This window comes from Triturus cristatus, chromosome 3_2 (assembly GCF_964204655.1).
Source record: "Triturus cristatus chromosome 3_2, aTriCri1.1, whole genome shotgun sequence".
Lineage (NCBI taxonomy): Eukaryota > Metazoa > Chordata > Amphibia > Caudata > Salamandridae > Triturus > Triturus cristatus.
This window is the reverse complement of record NC_140584.1, coordinates 848,848,378-848,874,020: the sequence shown is the minus strand read 5'-3', so window position 1 is coordinate 848,874,020 and position 25,643 is coordinate 848,848,378. Positions and strand designations below refer to the sequence as shown.

The window sequence follows — 25,643 nt, the reverse complement described above, 5'->3', positions numbered from 1 at the left end:
CGTGCTCTGAACATTATTATCAGGCGGCGCAACTACAATGGATAGCCCGCTGACTAGCAAACAGAGGCCGCGAAGATACCGCGACCACAGCACCTCCCCTCTCTCTAACTGACATTACCAAGCTTTTTCACCCTGCCACGAAAGCCCCAACGCCGACACCACTCCTCATGGTGGTGGCCTACAAATACTACCGGCGCAGTTTATACCTTACCAGATCTCTGGTCCCCTACGCTCCGGCCATATCACTGGAGGGCTCCCCCAGCGGGCTGGGGGCGCTCACATCTTCTGAGCTTGCTGAGTGGCACGAAGCGGACATACAGACCCTGAGAGACCTCTATCGTGACGGCAACCTCATGACGTATGAAACCCTGGTTGACGAAGCTGGGCTACCACCTGGGCAATTCCTTAGACATCGTTCCCTGATTGCGACACTGACCGCTAGCTGGGGGGATATGAGGGTGGAACTGAGCCAACACATCACCATGCAGTATCTCCATGTTATGGGGTGTGGTAGGCACTTAATTCGTGGTTTGCAGCATCCCTAAGCACACACGCACCGATCAGCCTGGAACCACTCCGCCGCAAATGGGAAATGGACCTAGCGCGGCCACTAGAAGACAAGGAATGGGGCAAGTTGCTACAGAGTCCAACGCGCATACCCAGAAATATGCGGTTCTGCCAAATACAGCTGTTTATGCTTCACAGGGCGTACCTTACACCCGAAACGATCAACCGGTACTTTCACTGCACAGACACGGTCTGCCCTCGCTGCGCGGAGTTGGGAGCGGGGTTAGTACACATGCTGTGGAGCTGCCACAAGCTGCAACCCTACTGGGAGGCAATTCACGTGGCGCTGCATACGTGCACGGGCTGTACCATACCATTTGAATGGCCCGTTTACCTGCTGCACCTCTTTCTCAGAACACAGTTCACAAAAGTCACCTCCCGCTTCCTCGACTTGGGGTTGGTGGTGGCTAAACGACTACTCACTAAATGTTGGAAGGCGCCAGACCCGCCGCACATACAGGCGTGGCGGTACTCGCTCCAGGTGTGGGCCAAAGCAGAGGGAATAGCTCTCCTGAGGGAGGAAACATTGGGACTCTGGAAGACGCCTATTGCGTCACAATGGGAGGGTCTATTACAGGCCTTGACGCGGAGGGGGGGGGGGGGAAACACCGCGGAGGGACATCCTGTACATGGAAGAGGCGCTTTCCTGGGGATTGCTGAATAGGCCACCAGGGATCAGCTGTTCGCCAGGTAGATGCCTGTGTACTATCTGATGCTTAGGATGGCTAGTGACGGGCTCCCTGTGTGGTGGTGCCTACCTGTGGGGTGAGGGGGGCGCAGGGGGGAAACAATGCGGAATACACACTTAAGTGTCGGACTATGCTGCTCTTCTTGGTTATTGGGGGGTCTCTTGAGTTTTTCCCCCCCTGTTTAATGTTCTTTCCTTACATCTGTACATGCATGTATCCTGAAGACTCTGCGTGGACTCTGTACACCATACCACTGGACCTATAGCTCCAAAGCATGAAGCCGTTTATTGTATCGAGGTCCAAATTGCCCCTAAGCCAATAGTGGCATTGTTGTATGTTGGGAGGGGGTGGGGGGATTTCCTGGTCCAAGGTCATGCTTGCCCGTTATTGCCTAATACTTTATGGTATGGTCGTTGTTATTTGATGTCTGTTGCCTGTCTACAAGGCGTAACTTCTGCAAAACAATAAAAACAGATTTATCAACAAAAAAAAACACTAGTACCAGGTCTCGCCTTTAAGGTATCTCTAAAATTAACAGATATTATCCCTCGTTGACAGGCAGCACACCACAGGCACCAACTTAAATATTAGTCTTTTCCTTAAGGACTCAGGGCAAGTCAAATGCACACGCACACAACACACATATTCAGACAAACGCACTCTCCTGCAGACGCATGCATACGATCAGTTACAGAGGCAGACAAACATTCATAGGGATTCACAAGACTGTTCGCCATACAGTGGTCCCACATAAGAAGAACCACTATCGGCAAATATCACTCTGCTAATCCAAGACAGTCTTTAGCACTAAGAGGCCATGACAGTGAGCTAGCCGTTCAGAAAACTACCTAAAGTAACACAGCGGAGCATGTATACACTAGGCTCATGGCAGACATAAAAATGTGCAATGTTTGTTAGATATGCAAAAAAGTGTGGGTGTGTGTGTGTGTGCGTGGCCGTGGTCCCCAATCCATGAAGATCACAGAGAGTCTTACATTTTCTTTTACATCTCTTGTTTCTCGTTCTTGGTTCAAAATAGGTCTCACAATTTGACTCAGTATCTACACCCATGAGTATTATTTAAATGTTAGATCATGTCTGATGTCTTATTGGCTTGATCCGTTGGAGGTAACTCTCCTCAATTTGTGAGCATACACAGTCTGTACCTCTCTTGATTATATTGTTGTTTGCTTTCCTGTTTCTTCCTTCTGATCATCTGTAAAGCGCTCTGATACCCTCACGGGTCATGTTAAGCTATATAAAACTATTAAATAAATAAAATATGTAAGATCGAAATTGTTGAGAAATGTTTTTTGATTCATCCTTTCATCGAACTGGCCAGCTGGATGCACTTGTTCAGTTAGAGGTTGAGTGAATAGGTGGATATAGATAATTTTCACTGAGATGTGCACCTTCGCAAGATCAGGCATGGAGGTAGATTTAATGAAATTGCCTCTTTTCTTAGGCTGCAGTGGAACCATTAATGTGGAATTTTTTCCTTGCTATCTGTGATGAAACAGCTGTGGGACTTTATTAATTGCCATATTGGTGATCATAACACCACATAGAAACAAACATGAATGTCCTTATGTGTCAGAACCTTCAAGATGGCCTTACAAGGCTCCAGAATGCAATGTTTGACAGTTTTTTCTGTCTTCTGTCCTACAGAGGCTTCTCGGGGGAAATGTGCAGCTCACGCTATTGCAGTTATTGCCATCGTTGTAGGGCTGCCACTGTGGTGGAAGACAACCGAGACCTACCGGGCCTCCTTGCCCTACTCTGACATTAATCAGCTGGACAGCCTATCGGTAAGTTTATCTGGTGACCTACCAGATCACACATGCACATTCAGACATATTGGAACTGGATGCCCTGCTGATGAGTGAATCCTCAGATTGCTCACTGTCCTGGTGGCACCAAAACCGGTCTCTTGCTGTAGTCTGATATAGATGGGCGCCTGTGAGCTGGAAACTTGTAAATTACCAAACTTTAGCCAATAGATTCTCGCCTATTTGTAACTGATTTCACCCCTATCGTAATATCACCAAGAAGTAATGTGCCTTTCTGCTAGATTTTTTTTGCTCAAATTCCTGTTGGTCAGTCAAACCCTAGCACGCAATCTTGTGTTATTGTGTAAAACCTACCAGACCTGGCTGCTATACTCGCAAGCCTGCTGGAAAGTGAATGTCCATAGCAACCTCTTTCCTGGTATTCTAAAGACCCTTCCTAATCCCCAGCCTTCCTCCATCTGGTATAAGTGAGCCCGTGTTGTCTCTTTTGCACCACTTTTTCAATGCCGCTCAAAACTTCCAGTCCATGCTACTGTGTTCATTTGTCATTGGGCTGTGATTTACCACAACACCCCTGTCCTTGAGTTATAGGAACTGAGGGTAAGACCTGGAGTGACAGTAGGCGATAGATAGCTTTTGTATGCTACAGTAGTGTACCAGGGAATTCTGTGTGCTCCAGAGATGGGCGTTTGAGGTTTTGTGCTCATTTCTAAATTAGATAAACAGCCACACCACATGGCAGACTGTCATAAGTGCAGGTGTTGACTATTAAGTGCCAGTGCCATGCACCGGAAACCCAGTGCTCAAATTAAGTACTGGTGCACCTTTTACTCCTTCAGAGTTGCCAATTAAAGACTGTTCACAATCAAGATGTTTTTTCTTGTGGCCATCGGTGAGGTGCATCAATGAGTTGCAAGTACTGAGCGTCCATCTGCCTTTCACATGCCTCATGCGAGACAAATGAATCTTCAGACCTAAACTGGCTTTCCTACCAAAGGTGACCACCCAATTCCATCTGGGGGGGGGGGGGGTCCAGGGTGCCTCATTGATCTCCATACATGTTACTGTGGATCTCTGCTGTATTTGCATGGTTCGTGTGTGTTACAGTTGTGTGTCCTTGTAATCCCTGTTTGTTTCATTGACTGCCTGCCAGCACTGCATGTAGTATAAGTCACCGCTACAGCAGGTCTTACTTCCCTAAGGCAGGGTGCACTATACTACATGTGAGGGCACGTCTGCATGACCAGATATGTTCCCGTACTGGTCAGTTCCATTACTGTCAGTACAAGTGATCAGGGAAGTCATGTTAAAAACATGTGCTGGACACTGGTTAAAACGAGTTCCCCTGCTCCATGATGGGCTCCATGATGGCTTCTCTGAAAATAGGAATGTTTGATACCTTAGAGGTACCACATGAAACCCTACCAGTTACTGGTATGCTGACTGACTGGTTTTCACCAGCCTGCACCAAGGAGGGTTTCTGACCCCCAAGGGCAATGGCCTTTGCTCTTGGCGCGCCATAAACCAAGCCTGCACAGGCACCCCTGCTCACAGGATGACTTTGCTGATTAGCATTCCAAGGGAAGGGAGCTTAAAAGGGCCCACCACCTCTGGTATGCGACTCTGGCTTCTCTTACAGGATAGGAAATCTATCCCCTTTGTCCAGAGCCCTTGGTACCTGGACAGGTGAGAAAATTATCTAGGCAAGACAGGCGTGTCCATGCTCAGCTCAGTACCACTCCTGAACTGGGCTACCGGAAGTGGATGCGACTTTTCAGAAGTGACCATCTTGGTGTTCGCATACTTAGGAATTCTGGGACAGAGTTATGCCCACTTCCCACTAGAAGTGGTCATATAGGAGGCGTAGTGACCCCAATGATAGGTAACCCATTGGCTACTACACTACACTCCTCTAACACCACTAAATACAGTATTTAGGCGAGACCCGAGATTCAGATCCTCCCGAGCTAAAAAAGAAGGGACGAAGAGCAACGAAAGCAGAAAAAGCATCTGGCCTGGCACCAGCCCTTCCGGCATGTTCGCCTATTCTCGACAGTTGCACCAGTATTCTCGTCCTGCAAGGTGCTGATCCTCCAAAGCCTTGAAGGACTGCCAGCACTTCTTCAAAAACTCAGAAACTCCAGTGTAGCAGCAGAGCTGCTTCCCTGCATCCTGCAGGCACCCTCAAAGAACACTGTGAGACTCCGCAACAGTAAAAACCAGACGCTGCAAGGCATTACTGCACCCGCGCTTCATAGCCTGAGCTGAAATGGGCCAACGGTGCCACTGTGGTCCCCTGGCCCTTCAGAGACAATGCCCACCATGGACTTTACCACTGTGGACTTCCCCATGCCGCCTGCAACCTCTGCTTACAGGCCCCCTCTGCAGCAAGTGCTCCCAGTGATGAAAATCTGACGCCTAAAGACACCTCTGCACCTGTCGCAGCTAAGTGCTTCTATTCCGGTTTAAAGTATCAATAACCTGTTTTCTTCAAACCGGCTATTTTAAAAAGTACTTACCTGATTTCGATGATCTTGGTGCCTAAAGTTATATAAAGATAAGTGATATTTTTATAAATTGGTGTAGCTCTCCTTATTGAGTCGTGTGTCATTTATTGGCTGTGTGTGTGCAGCAGATGTCTAACACTCCTGTCTGATAAGCCTAAGGCTGCTCGACCACACTACCCCCTAAAAGAGCATCTTGGGATTGCTATAGCAAGCCCCTGTCAATGCGTAAGGAAATACCTGGACTCTTTGTACGGTATACCTCTTTTTGGCATACCATATAAAAAACTGCTTCCTACAGTTCCTTTGGGATTCCTGTGTGTCATTGCTGTGCAATTGTGTACCCTATATTCTTCAGTGATGTGCATTAGTAGTTCCTCTTTGCCTCAGTAGGGTCGCTCTCATCATTCTTGTGTGCTTCAGTGCTGCGCCTTCACAATTGCTGTGTATCTCAGTAGCATGCTGTTTTGGTTCCTGTGTTTATTCATTTTGTTTTCATGGCTGAGTGCTGTGCACTCATGGCGCCTGAATGTTTCAGTATTGTGTTCTTGTGTATGCTCTGTTCCTCAGTACTGGACTATTCAGGTACATTGATGTTTCGGTGGTGGCCTGTTCCCTTCATATGTGCTGTATTGTTCCCTGTGTGACTCATTGCTGTACTCTCAAGATTCTGGTGATTTCATTTCTTTGCCATTGTTGTTCCTGAGTACTCCCCTCGTTTCTTTTGCAGCTCCTTTTGACTGTTCCAGTTGAAATTGTTTTTGCTAAAGGTGTCCTGAGCGTGGAGCAGTTAAGGAAGATGCCATTGTCTGACCTCCTGGACAGGTCCTCTAATTTAAACCGTACGTTTCCCATCGAAAAATATATTTGCCTAAAAAGTTTTTTAAACTTTCCTTTGTGGGATGCTGCTTGTTTATTTTAGTTTGGCAAGAAATAAATTATGAAAGGGTCTAGACACTTTTGTTTATTTGTGTTGTTTTCATTGTCACACATGCAGGTGTGTATATAGAAGGCATTCCTCTCTTCCTACTAACCAGTTTTTGAATGTGCATTAAAGCACAAGTGGTAAATGATCGTGAACTTCATATTTTTGTCCTTAGTGAAGACCACATACAAGCGGAGGTATGAGATCAAATACAGAAGAGCTACACCGCAGGAAGAGGAGGCGCTTGGGGGCCCAAGTTTGCAAGGTAAGAAGGCAGTTTCTTCTTACTGCGCCTGCATGACTCAAGTACCATCAATGCAAACAGAGCGTAAACATAAACAGAGTTCTAAATTCTGTTTTTGTTTGCGCCATGTAAAACTGCCAAAATAAATGTGGAGGCCTATCACGTGCTCTAATCTCCAACTCCACAAATTAACCCCATCGCTGCTAGGCCTCCACCCGCCACCCATGCTAAGAGGGGTGAAACATGCGTGCTCCAATTTGGAAAAGTGGTCTATCAGTGGCTGCCAAATACTTGTGAATATAGGTTCAGTATGTGTCACCCGGCATGAAAGAAGTTCCATAGCCATATCATGCCAGAGGCGAGTTAACAATAGGGCGATAGAGGGTGCAGCGGGCTTATTGCAGTGGAGGGCTAGTAGCTGTTTAGCCACGCCAAGCATATGTGAGGTAAGATGCCAATCAGAGTGGGTCATGGCTGTGAACGCTAGAGGCCGAACTCCCATTATTTCGAGGGGATCTCTTCTGTAGCTTCTGCATGCCATTGTGTTTGGTAAGAGTAAAGTTTAATTGGGGTAGAATGTTGTAGTACTTGGTAAGTACAAGAGATCAGGCCCAGTGAGCCGTCATATGAGTGCACTAGCGGTAAGTTGCCGGGTTTCCCCTTGGGTGTTTAATGGTGTTAGCAACCAGTGATGGATTTGATAATGCAATCTAGACTTGTCAGGTCTAGAGGGAGATAGATCAGACAGGTTTGAGGGAGATAGATCTCCCTCAAAGAGATCTTGGATCGTGTGGCACACACCCTCTCTCCATGCCGAAAAGGATTGCTGCTGCAGAGTAGGGGGAAAGCCGGGGTTACGCGCCAGCGGAGTGTTGGGAGAAGGAAAGGAAGTGAGGCCCCTTTGTACTGCGAACTTGTTCCAGATATCCAGCACTGTTTTTGTGAGGATAGCCATGTAAGCACTATGAGGCCGAGCATACAGCGCGAGCCAAGCTAGGTCCCAGAGCTATTTCCTGTGCCGTGTGCTCAGACGGCTGGGAGCCGTCCAACACACACAAGCACTGTAGCCGCCCGACACACAGAAGGAGTTTAAGACAAAGCGTTAACCTTTGATGTCAGAGGAAATTCTTGGAGGGGGAGATTGGAGCGTGCATGACAGGCATCAACATTTTATTTTTGGCAGTTTTACAAAACTCCGAATCGAGAGGTGGGATACTAGTCTACCGCCTGAATCGGGAGGGTTGGCATGTATACCAATGCCTGTTTTTTAGAGTGAAAGCAGAGCAACAATAAAACTATGCTCTTCTTTACTTTGGCATGGTGGCCCAATCATATGGGACAATATCACCTGCTTAACTCGCAGATAAAACATGTGACCCAGATGGCGACCGAGTGAGTCGCTTGGCTCCATGCCGTTTGCCCATGATAGCTATCTTGATCCTTGGTTGCCGGGCCCTCCCCTCGCCTGCACCACTCTCCGGAGGCCCGAGATGAAGACGAGAGTTCCTGACCACTACGGAGGAGGACAAGCGGTCATCGGGGTCTCCCCCAGCCGGAGAGGAAGTGTAGGTATTGTGCGTGCCTGCTGACCCCATTCCCCCCCTCAGGCTCATCCTTGCACAGGAAAATCAATGCCGACGGATGCATCGCAAACCAGTGGCACAACATGAGTGAGATCCGCGAGTCCCGCCCAGTGTGGCTTCTGACTGAGAGCTGAGCCTGCGCCACATGGGAGCGTTGGCCCTGGGCCCTGATCCTACCTCCGGGCTCCGTAATTATACCAACAATTGGTAAACAGTGCCATCTGTGCAGGGTTTGGCTTCCCCCAAGGAGCAGAATGACCCATCTCCTTCCCCTGTCTCAAGACCATCACTGAGAGAAGAGACTGCAGGGCCCCATCTGACAATGGGGCATAGCCACTGGGCCCCTGCCCCTAACTTTTCCCGTGGCCAGAGTAGGTACAGCTCTGGGTGTGTAGCCCCCTCCATTGTTGAGTGGGCCCAGCTTCACAGTGAGGGGTGGGATCCACGAGGAAATCGCCAGCCGGCTTGCAGTAATACCGGAAGACATTGAATACTGCCGGAGGAGATACATGGTGAAACTGAAGGGCCTGAAAACTGAGAGACAAGGCAGGCTACCTGACAATGCAACAAGGAATCCGGGCCCCACTCCAGGGATACCCACCGCCCCGGGGCTGCAATGCAGGAATGCACCACCAAACTAGACGATATATTAAGAGCCATTCACGATGTGAAGTCCACTCTAGAGCCAAAATTGGACACAGTGACGATCGAGGTGGGGCTGTTGAGGAGATACCACAGTAAACTCATGGAACGGGTGGAGACTAGCGAGTTGATACTGGCGATTCTCCGTTCCTTAGTGCAGGACATGCAGTCACACATCAAAGACCTCCAAGAGGAAGTCTGCTTTTTTAAACTGAAGATAAATGACGCTGAATATCTTTCCCGCAGGAACAATGTGCCCAATGTGGACCTACTGGACCGGGCCAGGTGCCCCAGTATGGAACTTTACCTCAGGACGTGGCTTGTGGACGAGGTGCTGGCCTGTACAAAATTGTGCTTCTTCTCAGAGGAACATGCATACAGAATACCAGGGTGGTAACCGCCCCTTGGGACGCTCCACAGACCAGTGGTGAAGAGACTTTTCAACTACCCGGATAGAGGCCACATCCTACAGGCTTCCAATACATGGGGGTCCTGGTGGTCCAGAACAGTTAAGTGAACATTTACCAGGATTACACGACAGTCACAACAACGTAGGGAGTCACGGATGAAGGGAAGTTCACTTCTTTTAAAATTATAGCGGAGGCCCGTACATGATTGGGCACTCATGGACGGCAACCACAGTGACTCTGCTGATCATTGGCAGAACTTAACACATAAGAAACAACACCATAGGCATCTTTGGGTTCGTTTCACTTGGGAACAAGCGGCAGAGTGCAAGCCACGATAATGGAGATCGAACTTTACACCCGAACGTAAACATTGGGAGACGACCAGGATTCACACAATGACATAGACAATGCTGATCTCTAAGAGGCTATATAGGCCCTGCAGTGGGGTCCTTTGCTGACACCTATGACTCCGCACTTGATTGGGTGACCAATGGACACCTACGTATCCTTTGTTTGTATGATACATTGCCCTTGTTCAAAGCGGACAAACTGTTTGATTGGGGTGTTGGGCCAGTGTTGTGGTGAGGTGAGTTTTACGTCCTCGGTCAGGGAGGGGTAGTTTGGGTTCCTACAGTTTATACTTCGAGTGCACATGTTGAAAATCAAGCCGAAAATGCACTATACATAGGCAATTCAGGCCTAAAACAGAGGCAGTAAGGATAACTCTCAATATAATATATGAAGCTTGAATGGACGAGGAATGGGCATGCCCACTAATCGCTACAGAATCTATGTGTATCTCACATGCAAAGTCATACAATTTTCATGGCTGCAGGAGACACATATGATAGCAGCGGAACTTGCTAAACTGTGCAAACAATGCCGTTGCACATTGGTGGGCACTGCATGTTCTAACAATGCCCGGGTGTACTAATTTGGGTCACACCTGGCATCCTGTTCCTGGTGACACAATCCAGGGCAGACTCAGACAGCTACTGCATAACTCTAGAGGGGATGTTGGACCAAGAGAGAATAGCATTGATAGTCATGTATGCTCCCACCATAGTGGTCACGGAGGCATGGAGAGCCATGCATACGACCAACAGTGTACTAGTTTTTTCTCCTGGGTGCATACTTTCCATACAGGAATAGATCTGTTTTAATGTAATGCGACACTAGTGAATAAATTGATAGACACAGAATATCTGGCCTGCCTGCTTTCAGCCGTTACCCCGTCAAGCTGACCAGCGGCTGGGGACGCATTTCCGTCTGTGTACCAAGTTGGAGTCTATCCTTACAAATGTTGCACGACCCCCGAACTACAACTTAGATAGAGAATGAGGAGTGGCATCTAGTAGATTGATAGAATGGAATGCATTTAAGGTGGTACAAAGGGAGTTATATATCAAGACACTACACAGCATGAAACGCACCCTAATACTTGGGAGGACCGCTTATGGAGTGGTGACCAATGCATAATCCATGACAAACAAGGTGTTCAGAGAGTGCGAAGCCACACTTTACACTGCTGGGACCTACCTGAATGAACAGGGGTGAAACAATACTACAACGCAACCCCCCTTCCTTGTCTCAGTGCGGCCTGGAGTACTGCATTGGAGTATCCCATCAGCCTGAACCCCAAATGACCAGTGGTAGGACACCTCCCCAGATAGCCTCTCTCTGGAAATCTGTGCCGCTTTCTGACCATTACTGGTAGCATGTCCGTTCAAGACGTATTAGTCAGTAAAAGAGATTGGTCAATTACCTAAGTCCATGAGGGAGGCCTTTATTGTGGTTCTGCCGAAAACAGGTATGGATCGCCTAGTTGTTGGCTTCTATAGGCTACTGTCATTAGTGAACATAGACTACAAAATTCTAGGGAAAATATTAGTGATCTGCATGTTACCATTGGTCCAGACTTTAATACATAGCTACCAAAATGTCTTCATCACAGTCTGTAACAACTTTTTAAACCTTAGGCTCCTAGTTGGGATCATGAAATGGGCATCACACCATCATAAGAATCACTCTGTGGCCTCACTGGACATTGAAAAGGCCTTTGATGCTCTAAGTTCGCCTTATTTGGTGGGAGTGCTACGTCGGCCAGGCCTGGGCCCTCCAGCCACCGGGTAAGTCTCTTTTACAGGGATCCTGAGGCGAGAGTGCGCACAGAGGGACTGATATCATCCCATATTCAGATCGGTAGGGGCGCACAGCAGGGATGTCCACTTATATTCGCGCTAGCTATAGAGACCCTAACATGTTCAGTGAGGGCATGCGACTAAGGGATACAGATGGATGGAGGATGGTGCATCGAGTCACTGTATGCAGATGACGCCCTGATATGTTTGTATGAGGGGATGACTACTGAACAAACCTCGCCCTAGTGATGACAGTGTTGGACGAATTGAGAAGGAACTGAGACAAGTCGCTCCTGTTCCTCTTAACAGCCGGAGAAGCCGACGGACACTGGCTTCGTCTGAACACAGTGCTACATTTAGCAACTGACGCATTTAAATACCTGGGAGTGCATATCTACAACTGCGAAAAAGATCTGTTTGATGGTAACTTGGGCAAGGTTTTATCGCCTATTCGTGACTCCCTCCCTTCCTGGAACGCTCTAATCAATGGACCGCAGAGCTATATTCAAATAGTTGATAATTTCTAGCTCCTAGGTTATTCTATTTCTACTTATTTTGAAGCGACACTTCTTCAAAGTTTTGCGGTACTTATTGGAAGTGATATGGGGAACGGGAGGCAAAGGGTGCGGTAGACAGATTTCTACCACAGAATGATCGGTATTTATCTGTCACCAATTATGAACTATACTACACTGCAGCCCAACTGCAGTGGCTCATGCAATGGCTCGCAGGATCAGCTGATCCTCAGACTTATACAAGCACATTTAGATGATTTGTCGTTATTGTTAGGCCTTTAGGAAGTGGATAAGAGGTGGATAGCCACCAAGCTGCTGTTTCGGACAGCTCGTTGGTGCTGGAAGAGGTACGTGAAGGGTGACCCTGGAAAACTGGTGCACGCACTCAAACTACCCCTCTTGTCCATACCGCAGAGCGTGGCGCTAGCAGACATACCCGACACTCGGCCCTGGACGGAGGCGGACATTAAAGTGTGGGGGGAGAGAAGGGACACTGCAACATTTCCCCACTTGCAAGAGGCATCTAATCTGGGACTGGGCACTTTTCTACTACACCCATGGTTTTAGTAGGCATGCTGTCACAGCACTTTACACAACCCTACCACACAGCAATGCACAACGGTCAGGACACCTCAAATAGTGGTGGGAACATGCTTTGGGTGTGGGATTGTCAGGACAACAATGGGTGAAATGGTTAACCGACTGTTAAATGATCTCCAGAAACGCTTGAATGCGATATGTACAGTTTAACTACTTGCATCATTATTTAGCCCCACAACAGATAGGCCGCTTGTTTCCAGGATTGGAACTCGCATGCCTCAGATGCGCACAGGAATCTGCGGATTACCTGCATATGGTGTGGCACTGCACGGTTATAGTGAGACACAGGATGCTGAGAGATGCCATGATATGTATGCTACAACTAAAGGGCCATTTAAAAATACAAAAGCGTGCCTCGAGTTATTGACCTGACGTTTGCGCTAGCCAAACTGCGCATTGCCAAGTTATGGAAGACGGAAATGGTACCGTCACAGGGGGACTGGCTGGCAGATCTATGGAAATTGGCCCAAGCTGAGACTGATGTGCTGTGTAGTCCCCTGAATGAGGGGGCAGAGGCACAATCTACTCCGAGGGCGACACATATGGAAAACTTGGAAGCTAAATCACACACTCATCCCCCGTGAACAGCAGGTTCTCTGCAGTGGAATAGCAGACACAGGACTGCCCGGGTGGGAGACTCGATTGACCAGAGAGGGAACACCATAAAGATCGAGAAGGTAACACAAAACATTTCACCCTGGGACTTGGAAGTCATGGCAATGCTTCCATAATCGCCCCTGCTGGTTACATCACTCCTCCGTTAAAGCACACTCAAATGGTTTGTAATAAAGTTCATGTAGTTCAGTTGTTGTTACACAGGCATAACTGATGATTAATTCTAGAACTGTGAGTATGTAACAAACTCATCACTGGAACTGCCTAGAAATATATGACATTGATGGTAACCAGTCCACATACTTTGTCTGTAGTTGTTGTATAAAATGAATAAAGAACTGTATACAGCAAAAACTCAGAGATAAACACGCTGCCATACCAGACTCCCCCACCGATCTGCCTTCCCACCCTTTTCCTGGTACAACATGGGAATCATGAAATCTGAAAACCCTGCACCTTGAGGAAAACAAGAAGGAACAGTTTAGGAACCCGATCTCATCAGCTTTTAATGCCAGTGACCGGTTCCAATATAAATATCCTTTTGTGGATCAATTCGGTAGTTGTGTCAATTGTGCCAGGAAAAGGTCAAGGGAGGTGGGGCAGAGATTTCCAGCTGTGTTTGATTTTGGAATTGAATGAGCATTTGTGTGAACTTGAAAGTAGAGCCAATGCTAGTTTGTCAGCTCTGCAGGGTAGAAAGAATGGGTATGGCATCACTGCTGAGAAGTTCCTCTTAATGCATTACTAGCTATGGGTATGTGAACTACACTATATAGACAGATATTTGTATAGTATGTGTGCACATGGACAGAGTGCATTATGCTATATAGTTCCGTTCTTGAGTATAGTATGGGTAAGGGCAAAACCATCATGCATCATTTTACAAACTTATAAACATAATCAATAATTCTCTCAAATACAGTTTGTTTTAAGCTCTAATAACTCATAACAGGGATGGGAGTTAAGACTAATGGTGGGGTTGTGACACAAAGCGAATGTAGCATCTTACATTTCATGCCTTTTTAGTTTTTAATAGTGATGAAGCCACTGTTAAAAGTTTAGCAAGGTTCACTGGAATTATGCAATTCTGTGTCCGCAATGTTTCCCCATAATTAAGAATTTATGACACTTGCCACATAATACTATCTATGCTGCATAATTTACAGATTTCTAACTCAAACAAAGGAAAACGGATCATAAATTGCTAAAGTGACAGACCATTTGCAAAGGTTCAATGGTGACCATTATGTTGCTGCTTGTTATGTTCAGGGTTACACCTATACTAATGAGGTGAAATATTTCCTCAGACTGTATTAATGCGTTAACATGCCATGGTAGTGAAATAATTCTGCTATAGATTATGCCATTATGACACTTGATTTGCCTTTTCTTGCTACATAATATAAGCCAGCCTGCAACACAATTTGGTTCACCGCTGCTGCATATTTCCAGTGGCCCTGCATATTAGTCACTCTGAACTCCCCTTCAACCTTATTTTTGAGGGATTTTTTTTCTGATGTGTATTGTAATATGATTGTCTGATAGTGGGAGTGTCGACTCATGAAGTTGCTTGTATGGACGCCTGATAGGTTTGTTGGAGTATAATGTGGGTTGTGTGGACATTTGATGGTGAGTGCCACCACCTTCTTGCTATTCCTCTTTAATGTGTTTCTCTCTGCCCCACTTCTGCCGTCCCTCTGTGCCCTTGCACCTCCTGCAGCACTCCTGTGTGCCCGGTGCCCTCCACTTCCCAAGCATCACCTCCCTGTGCTCGACTTCTCTCTGCAGCCCCTATGTGAGGTCTTGCCCCACTGCAGCCCCTGTACTGCCCTGACCGACCCCTGGAACCCTTCTGTTGCCCTTTGTCCATTTCCATAACCTCCTCTTGCCTCCTATCCCCCTGCAGCCTCTCTATGTACCCTGACCCATTCTCATAGCTTTACTAGTCTTTCCCATCCCTGGTTTCCCTCTGTGGGCCTCTTTGCACCCCTTCTTTCTCTTTGTTTGCTGCCTTTGCGTTGCCCCCGTTGGTCCTGTATGTTGCCCCACCCACATGCTGCCACTCTGTCTGCCCGCCTACCCCTTCGTGTGTCAAGCCTTCAGTAGTCCCCTTGTGTGTCGTTGCTGCCCTTGTAACTCTGTGTGTACCCATGCCCTGTCCTGACAGACACTGTGCCCGATCTTGTGTAACACTGATGAAGTCAATAGGTCAAGTTTGTAAGTAAAATTTAGGCCAGGCCTATTCCCTTTACCAGTGCCCTGCCCTTGGGCAAGAAAAGGGGGCTACTGTTAAAATTTCCATTGCCCATGAACAAGGTGAAAGGGTGGAGGAGACATTCTCCCCAACCCCCCTTGTCCTTGGGCAAGACAAGGAGTGATCATTTGTAAACCCCCTACTTGACTTTGTGTGAGTAGGAGAGGGGGCCATTCTCCTGCTTGCCATTAGGTAAGGCGGAGGGGGGATTAATATACAAGTCCTCCATTTTGCAAACATTGTGAGGAAAAACCTTGTGAGTGTCCAGTGCATACGAACTGTGGTCTGGTTGTCTGCAAATGCCCAGTCGAGAACACACCAATGTTTTGAAAAATATGCATGCTTTATCCATGAACACCAAACCTTCACATTAAAAAAAATATCTGAACAGTATTTCACTAAACCAAGAAAAGGTACCAAATGATCAAAAGGCTGATATGCCATAAATAGTTTGGTGACTATCAGATCAGCTGTCTCAATGTTATTCAAACACTCACATTTCCAAAAGGAAATCCCATTTTATTGATGACTGCAAGCCTATTTATAACTTTTGAACCGATTATTCCATATGCACCACATTTAGCACACTCTTAGATGCCTTTAAAATAGTTTTTTTGCAAAGTTTGGATTGGGTCTCTAATGAAATGTAGTGTCAAACTTCACCTCTGTAATGTCCTGAGCAAGGCTTGATAGACTTAGTGAGCGGGAAAAGAAGAGGTAGAAACACTGGAAATGGACTGTTGTAATCGAGTGGATTTCCCCTCTCCCATTAGAACTCTTCAGATGATCCGCAGTCTGACACCATGAGCACCAATACTATCCTAAAGTAATTTCACATTTCTTACTCCCGCTTTGATACCTGGAGAGGATGTGCTAAATATACACAACTGACCACCATGGTGGGGTTTGCTAAAGGAAAAATGCATTTTAACATCCAGTTGCTGGCAAAGGGCAGCAATAGTTAAGACACAGTCAGAGCAAAGCTTAAGACCAATTGCATTGTCTACTTAATGTGAGAGGTTGTAATATGTGTACATTTGCTGGGCCAAGTGGTAGAGGATCAATAGGCATTGATAAGCTAGAGTGGCAGGAAGAGAAGGAGATGTGACAGTGTCAAGGATGTAGTGGAGGCAATAAAGGTAGCCTGATGCAATGATTCTTCATTTGTATTGAAGCTAAGTACAAAAGTGCATTTGATAAATACGTGCTACTGCGTTTTAGTAGCTTTTGAACAGTTTGAGCTGCAAACAATTTTGTTTTGTTACAATCTGCTGATTAGCAGCAGATGATAAATTATGTGGCAATTTGGCAGATCCAGAACTCTACAAAAACCGCCAAAGCTGTACAGTCGGTTAATAACAGTGGCCCTGGCTACATGCAGTGTCCCTCTGTGAACGGATGATTATCCAAATAGATGTTCATATAAATTGCACCAGAGTTCTGAAGCTGAAAATTTACATCGGCACAGATGACCATTCTTAGTGCAGTGTTGTAGTGCAAATGGTCTCATGAGACATTAAATTTTGTGTGAGGAGGTCGGAGGTTTTCAGTGGGTCAGCATGAAATGTTCCTTTGTTTAGGGAGCTGAGGCTGCAAAAGTAATCACCTGCAAGTAAATAATAAATCTTGGTAGACAAGGGAACTGTTCCATAGAGACATAAAATGTTGTTTGAAGGTTTTTGCGCAGGTTGGTGTTTTTCCTTCCTGGAGTGTTCTTCAGAGCAAACTCCAGTTTCCTCCTATGAGGAGGCAGCTTCAGGCACTTTAGATAACAATTCCAGCTCTGGAATCTCTACATATTCATTTTTGTGCGCTGCCTTTGTGGCAGTCCTTGGTGGAGCATTTGTCACTGTATCACCCTCAAGGAGGATATTTGTTCTTCTCCAAGACCTACAGTGCAAACTTTTCTCCGTACCCTTCAGAGTCTTAAAAAGAAAAGTCCTGCAAGTGTTTTAACGGCAAGCCTTGTGCACCAAATAAAATCAATAAATACACTGTTCATGTGGATCCTCTATAGATCTTTTTCTGTCCCCAGGTAGAGCAGAATTTGAGAAGATATTTCTTTTCTTTCTCTGTCAGTTATAAAGACAGTTGGTGACAGAAGAGAGGTCACCCCGGCCCAGAAAGTAGACTTTTTTTCCGAGGATTACTCTGAAAACAACCTGCAGTTCTATCAAAGCTGGAGTTAGTGCTGGTTTAGTGTCAGAGTAGACCAGAAAAGTAACAGTCACTGATAGGTTGGAGCTGCCCTCACATACATAGGGGCATATGCATCAACATTAGCATTTGCGATTCCTTATTAGCGAAAAATAAGGATTCGCTAATAAGGAATAGCAAAAGGCTATGCATGTAGGAATCGCTATTCAAATAGCGATTCCTTAACTTTCCTTAATTGCTACTAGCAAATAGCGAGTAGCACTTAAGGAATGCCGTCCCAATCATTCCTATGGGCCTCCAGGCCCATAGGAATGAATCGGAGATTGCATGAGCAAATAGCGAGTACCAGTAGGTTCTCGCAAATTGCTCATGCAATTTCAAGGGTGCAAGGGTGTCAAAATGACACCCTATAGCACCCCTGAAAATGATATGTGCACATATGTTGCACACACACATGCTCTAAGGGCATGTGTGTGCGCAACATGAAACTTTGAAAAATGCCCAAAAGTGCATTTTTCAAAGTTTTTGCAAATTACCATGCAGTTCATCTTCATGGTAATTTGCTCCCCCTATTAGCGAAATCGCTAATTTTTTAACTTTGATGCATTGCATTTAAGGAATCTCACTTTGGGATTCCTTAAATGCAATCGCTATTTAGGGAATCAGTATTTAAGGAATCCCTATTTAAGGAATCGGTATTTAAGGAATCCCTATTTAAAGAATCGCTATTTAAGGATTCCTTAAATAGCGATTTTTGCTTTTGGGTTGATGCATTGGGATTGGGTATTTTTAACTTAATACCGGGAGCTATTAGCGATTCGGTATTTTACCGACTGGATTTTGGGTTGATGCATGAGGCTGAAAGTGTGGTATGAATCTTAGCTGTGGTAGCCTCTAGGGGTAGTAGGAGAGTTAACACTTCCACCATATTGGCTGAAGTTCGGACTGTTTCAAACGACGTGGATGTGCTATTAAAGAATCACTGTTTTTGAGGCCTATGGCCATCTTAGCACTGTTTACTGCTTTTTAAAATTACTGGGGCTAGGTAATGATTCAAGTATGAGAATATATGAAAGATACAATGTTGGCAAACAATATCAGTCAATAGGAGTCTTTTCCTGTCCTGCCAGTTCAACCTTTCTGAAAGCCAGCTCCAGCCAGCAGTGTATGTTGATTCAGCTTGCTGGATAGTGCAGCTCAAGTCAGCTCTGGGAGAGCAGAGACTTTGTCTGCATTGTTCATATAGGCACTTTTTAGGGAAAAATTAAAGTGACGCTAGTTGCAGTGTCTCTGTTTAGCCACCCAGATTCCTTGGCACCTGGCCACATACTGCTTCCCCTTCCACTTTGAGAAGATGTGACCCACGATTTGCCTTATCTTCAGAAGAAGATGAAAATATGCTGATTCGTGCCAAGCATGAAAAATCAAACTACACCCTACCGCATTAATCTCTGACTAGCCGTGCGGAACTGTAGGAATGTGTACTATATTACTAACCCTTCCCATTGCGAAGATTTGATCCCCAATCTCACTTTATCAACATTAGAAGAAGAAAGTATGCAGTCAGGAACAGATTACTCCCACTCTAGAGCTGGATGCAATGTTTCAGACTAGTGTTGTTGACTAAATCAAACTACGCCTTGCCATTTTAAGGTTACCCTGGCTGATTCCTGAGCACTTGGTGCCGTTCTGCTGCCACACATCATGGCAGACTTGGCTCTCACACCATGCTGATATCAGCATTTGAAGTTTGAAGCACATTGACCCACTCCCCACTAGTAACTTTACACTCCTAATTTAATTAGAAATATTTTGATGGCAGTGACATCAGTTGGTGCAGTCTTTTGGACATTACCTCTCAATCATGCTCTTTAACAGATTAGCTTTTGCTCACTTGTAGTAGTGTATTGTAGCATCTGTATAGTGCTCACTACCCTTACTTAGCGGGCTGAAACACCTACCAAGATTGCAAGCTACACCATGTAGGTGTGCAGTTGCAAGGGTGTTCTTGTTTTGGGCATATGTGGGAAGTGTTTTCATGTTGTGCGTGATGACCACTGAGGTGCGGATATTGTGTTATGGGACACAGCGCCTGTCCGTGTGATGAACGAGGATATGCAACAGAGATGAAGATTTTAATTTTTATAAGGAACACTGGTCCTATAGGCATCTGCTCAGCACCAGCATAACAATAGGGGCCGAGGAATGATGTGTGTACACCAAAAAGTTCATCCCTTCTGGAGTATACCTCATGATGGAGCTGTTAGTAACATTTGTGCACTCAGAAAGGGAGTAGACAAGTTTTTTCAGATGACAAACCTGTACACCAGAAGGAGAAAGAAGGGACCAATGGAAAAGGCAAAGTGGACTAAATGACATTTTCTCATGTATGAAGGTTATAGAGATGGGTACATGTCCCACTAAACTTCTCCAGTGGATGCACCAATTCCTTTTTTTCTAGTCTCAGTTAACATAATTGTATCAGAATTGGGTTTACACCAGTCCTTATCCTCTACAGATCTTTCCAGTTTTCCATCCACATGGTTTTCTATTGTCCTAACTGTTATTAAGTCATTATTTCTAAATTGATGATTATGCCTCAACACCATCTTCTGATGGATCTTTCTTGTTGTCTGCTTTATTGCTTGGGTATTGTAACTGCTGTGGAGTTATGACAAGCACTGCTGACAGCACCTATCATTCATTCCCATTGTCTTCAGGCATGCTCTGAACCCTTATCCTCTCCCTTTTTACTATCATCGACCCCAAGACACTCAACAATGTTCCTTCCGTCATCCCCTTCCCATTTAACTCATTCTCAACCCCTCCCACTCCAACTGTTTATCCTACTTAATTTTCACTTAATTCCTTTCCCAGACCCATTACCTGTTTTCAACCACAACCCTCTATCCTCATGTATTTTCTCTGTTCATCTGTATGCAGTCATCGTGCCCTTTCCTTTTGCACCTTTTTCTGCCTGACCCAGTAACCTTCCACCATCATTACCTCCCTCTATCATCCTCACTCCCGACCACTCTTCTACCCCATTCCTTCTTCATCCACATCTCTAACCCTTTCCCACCCACCCCCCCCCCACCCCCACCCCCAGAAAGGGAAGAGGAATCTTCAAACCGGTCCATACTGTCAGACGTGTCATGTGTTCAATATGTTTAATGCTTTCTGTTTTCTGACCCATGACTCTTGTTAAAAAGTGTGTTAATGACCTCTTTATCTCCAGGATGTGACGAAGCTCTATATCAGCTGGACAAAGGGACCCAGGGTTCATTAACAGTGTACGTGATCCCAGAATCCTCTGCCCTTCTTCCTCAGGTAGATGCTTTTCTTTTTCATACTGTCTTGCCACCAAGATGACCCTCTGTCAGAATTGGTGTTGTCCTCAAGCGTGCCCTACCTCTTAGGAGTCCTCTCCTCCAATGTGCATTAGAGAGGGAGAGAGAAAGAAAAGAACTATAATATCCCTCTGCGGGGAGGACTGGAGAGCTATTTTAATGACGTTTTTCTCCATTCCCTTATGTTATAGTATTTCAAGTACATGTTCTGTACAGTTCATGAAAATACAGTACACGTGTAAAGCTAAAGTTTTTGGCTGGTAATGGTAAATTGTAGCTGGATATTTAAAAAGTGAAGGTGAGCAGCGGGCAACCATGATGATATCCATTATGATATCCGTGGCTGGGGGTTAATGTCACTGCAGGATACTTCCTATACCTCCACAAACTCTCCATTAAATATTGATGCCATAACAAGCACCTCTGCATCATACACTTTGCTCATCGCAAAGAGAAACCGGATTACCTCAGATTAAACTCTTCCTTCACAACCAAAGAAGCATACCTCATCACCACCACTGCCCTTTCCCCCTAAAAAGAAAGGCATTCGCCTTACTGGTGGGTGAACATAAAAGTCAACACTCCTCTTCTGAGGGAGACTCTTTTACAACACATTAGAGCCATTGCAAACTTCTTGCCTTTGAAGAAATCAATGAAAATCTACCTCTCTACCATTTTTTCACCGTTTTGAAGTTGATTACACCACTTATCCACTATCCCTGCCATAAATCTTCATCTTGCCACAAGGCAAAAGTAGGTGGACCTGCATTGGATTAGTTACAGACTAACATCTGCTCTGAAGAGAGCATCTGCAGCAGAGAGGACACACTGTGTCCTGAGATGAGCAGCAGATTTCAGCAAGGCAAGATTTTTTCTGCCATATTTACTGTCTTTTCTACCTTTTCGGCCTTGCAGGGTATTGGTGTCTCCATAGGCAAGCACCGTACTGCAGTGATGGAGAGTCAGCACCTACCTTCTCTGAGGGTGGAAGAGGTTCTGGCTGTTGTGAACAAGAAAGTGGAGCAAATCGTGCAAGCCATGTGTTTCAATGATGATGTTATAATAGCTGCACTTTCTGATCGAATTCCTATTGGCCAGTTCACCAAGGAGGCTTATGCAGACAGCAGACGAGCATTTAAATCCAGCCCAGGTACGTGAAGGTGGGAGTTTTGTGATGGTTGCTGGGCTTTGAGCTGTAGATTACATTTTGCACTATCACAAAAGCTCTGGGTCTCAAGCTAAACCTAAATAAAAGCTTATAGTGGTGAGCCAGTATTTAGTTTGCATTATTTTGTGAATGATATGTAATTTTACACCATGTGGGTGCACTTCACCATCTCCTTCAGGAATGCTTTATGGTGTCACCTGACAGGGTTTTGATACTGTTCGATTGGTTTCTGTGTTTTCTTCCCCTGCACCCATCTGTTTTCCCTTTCTGTGAATGACAGTTCCATATGCCTGCCCTAATCTCTTCCTCTGCCCTCTTTGTATTGACATAACGTCCTTCCCTTTGATGTCTCCTCTAATTTTCACTAACTGATCCACTCATAGACATACTATGATGTCTGTCTCTACCTTGTCCCCTTCTGTTCCTTCTCTGCACCATCCCCCCGACCTGATTACCTGGACCGTCATGCCTGCAATTAAACCGTTCATCTGCTCCCTAGATTTTTGTGTCTTCTCCCTTCCGATCTATACTTGGATCACTCACTTAGTCACCCTTCTGATTGCTTTTTCTGCTGTGTGTAGACTGAGTTGCTTGTGCGCCCTCTGTCATGTGCTGGCCTTGATATCAATCTAGTAGCATCCTCAGTTGGGACAACTCCCCACCCTGATATGGTCCTTTTTGCTGCAATCCTCTGCCTTATCTTAATACCCATAATTCCTGCTTGCTCACATCTCTGCAGTACTTCTTTGCCAAGCTCTGATCTCCTTTCCCTTGATTCTCAGGCTACGAGATAACATTCAGCTTGCTGAACCCAGACCCTAAATCGCACGACCTGCACTGGAACATTCAGGGTGCTGTGGACAGCTACATCCAGCCATTCCTTGACAAGCTTGCACCCGTGGCCAATGTTTCTGTGGACTCTCAGGTGGGCTGGACTCATAATTTCTATTTTTATGGATGTATGGAGTTTTTTGGAACTTAAATTTACTTATTTCTCCGCTTTAGATTTTGTACTATGCTGTCCTTGGGGTCACACCTCGCTTTGACAAGGCATCTTCCGGTTACATCCTGAATGCTCACAGTCTTCCTCATGTTATTAACCCCATAGAGGCCAGGCTTGGTAAGAAGCACAGAGCTATTTAATTTTTCAAGGTTCTTACCTGGTATGTCAAAACCCAGCTGTTAATATTAATGTATTTGCTGAACATCTCTTGCTGAACATCTCTAATAGGTGCGTGGGGTTACTTCAAACAATACATTGGAACTTAGCCATAAATGGTAACAAAAAAGCAATTTTTAGTGAGAGGACTACGATTGGGGGTCTGATTATATTCTCACATCAAACATTATTCGTTAGTGAGTAGGACGAGTTCAGGATGTATCCTGTGCAAGTGACTTAGACCTTGAAGAGTTGGGGAGCTAACGGGACTTGGAGCCCAAGAAGGTGGTGTTTGAGGCCATTTTAAAGGTGCTCGTGCTCTAGAGGTGGCATTTCTTATGCTTAGGTTGTGCTGTTTCAAATGTGGGGTGCAAGATGGGATAAAGTACTGAATCTTGAGGCATTGAGGACCTGTGGTGCTTAGTTGTTGTGGAGTTTATGATTGAAGGAAGGTATTCAGGAGTGTGAAGGGAGATTTGTCTGTGCAAGTTAAGTGGTGGACATGCTGTTCTGTATGTTGGAAGCCAGGGATGATAAACTTGTAACATGACCTGTGGTATACTGTGCTGAATGTTCATAACCACGAGATTCTGTTCTAGATCACGTACATCAGGATGTATGCTGGGATCGGGGTCATGTGCCTCACAAGCAGTGGGGCTGAGACTATAGAACTGGAAATCCAGGCCCCGTACAGAGGCTTCTCCCCAAAGGTCTGACTGATAGTCTGGCTCAGAGACTGCAAATTATACAACCTTATACCTAACCGAAAGTCAGTGGCCGTGTAAACCAGTTTCCTTGCTGGTGGCAGTGCATGCTCCATAGGCTACAGACATAGTATTCTGAGACCATGGCCTGGCTTTCCGTGTGATATGGTGGGACAAGCAGTCTTCCACTAGCTTCAACATCATCTTAGAGCCTTTTCTTCCTGGCGCATGTGGTTAACTCTGGGCACCATATGTTTGTGATGTATTACAGAATCCCTTTGTTTCCCAACTATTCTACTTTCCTGTGAATGTCAGGACATCTTCTATAGTAAACAAAAAAGTAAATGTCCAATTTTCAGTTGTGCTTATCTGATGGTAGCCAATTTCTAAACGCTCCAGTAATGGCAGATGAGGAAATTAAAATAAAGAAAGAGCAGGTAATTGGCTCAGGATCGCATATTTAAGCCTACTGGAGAAGTATGAAATAGAATTGAAGCTTCATAGTCTGCAACCTTTATCACTGGAGGACTGATACCATTTTACGAAGTCCTAGAAGTGTTGGAGTTTAGAGGATGGGGGTTAAATAGGCAGGGAAGAGGCACCTATAATGTGAGGATAGTTCTCGTGATTTAGCTTTTTCAGGTCTGTCTCAGAACTAAACCATGGCACAGCTGAATGGTGATTCAACAAAGAGTATTCTAGTCTTAGGTATTCCTTTCTTGCTACAGGTTCCAGTGCTGCCTCACTTTATCCGGTTCTGAACTTCCTGCTTTATGTCCCTGAATATTCCCATTCGCCTCTCTACATCAAAGACCATGATGGAAGCCCCGTAGTCAGCAATGCCTTCCACAGCCCCCGCTGGGGTGGAATCATGGTAAGGAGCCTCTAAATTTAAGCATTCTGTGCCATAACAAGCTATGAAGTCAGCTTGGATGAGGTAAGTGATAGGTATTTGAGGCAATAATGGTAGTCTTGAACAGTTTCGGTGTGTGTGGGGGAAAGTGATACTGAGATGGAGGTAACCTCGTGGATAGCAAAGAAAAGTCTGAAAGCATATTTTAATGGTGCGTATTGGATAAAGACTCTACCATAAGTGAACTGTGCCAGTGCGGTACCCGCAGTACTATTTGTTGTGCCAAAACCAAACTGAAACCAGTGTACACTCATAAGGTTTGTGTCTATGTTAAATAAACCTAATTTAAATGAATCCATTGCTCCTGCAGTTGATTTATAGCCTCTTGTATGCACAGTTTGGAGTTAGTTTTAGCAGTACATCAAAAATACAATATTGGCAGTACTGAGTAAAATCTGAAAATGAAGATATTTAACCCACTGTCACATGCACTAGTTGATGACATCTGAATAGATTGAAAATAACTTTTTGCAAGGTGGCACTGTAAAACGAGTTGTCGTGGATTGTAATCTTTATACAGGAAATATGCCAAAAAGCTAAAGAGCCCTTGTGGCTGGGGAAATATATAAACATATTCCCTCAAAAGGAGCACCACCAACCCGATCCTCACAACTAGTTAATTTACTTGGCAGGGATGCTGGACGTCAACTTGGGAGTTTAGGGGGAGGAGACGGCACAAAGCGGAAAGGCAGGAATGAAGTGCATCTCAAGGC

The 25,643-nt window shown here is 45.5% G+C and overlaps 1 protein-coding gene across 1 annotated transcript in view; it reads left to right on the top strand.

The window, feature by feature from the left end:
* PIGS (phosphatidylinositol glycan anchor biosynthesis class S) overlaps positions 1-25,643 on the top strand; it is a 188,944-nt gene that overhangs the window by 57,300 nt on the left and 106,001 nt on the right. The window contains exons 2-9 of the mRNA XM_085649117.1: positions 2,925-3,064; positions 6,281-6,392; positions 6,651-6,740; positions 20,875-20,966; positions 21,902-22,136; positions 22,937-23,079; positions 23,160-23,274; positions 24,746-24,891. Of these exons, the coding sequence (XP_085505243.1) occupies positions 2,925-3,064; positions 6,281-6,392; positions 6,651-6,740; positions 20,875-20,966; positions 21,902-22,136; positions 22,937-23,079; positions 23,160-23,274; positions 24,746-24,891 (1,073 nt within the window). The remainder of the gene's footprint in view (positions 1-2,924; positions 3,065-6,280; positions 6,393-6,650; positions 6,741-20,874; positions 20,967-21,901; positions 22,137-22,936; positions 23,080-23,159; positions 23,275-24,745; positions 24,892-25,643) is intronic.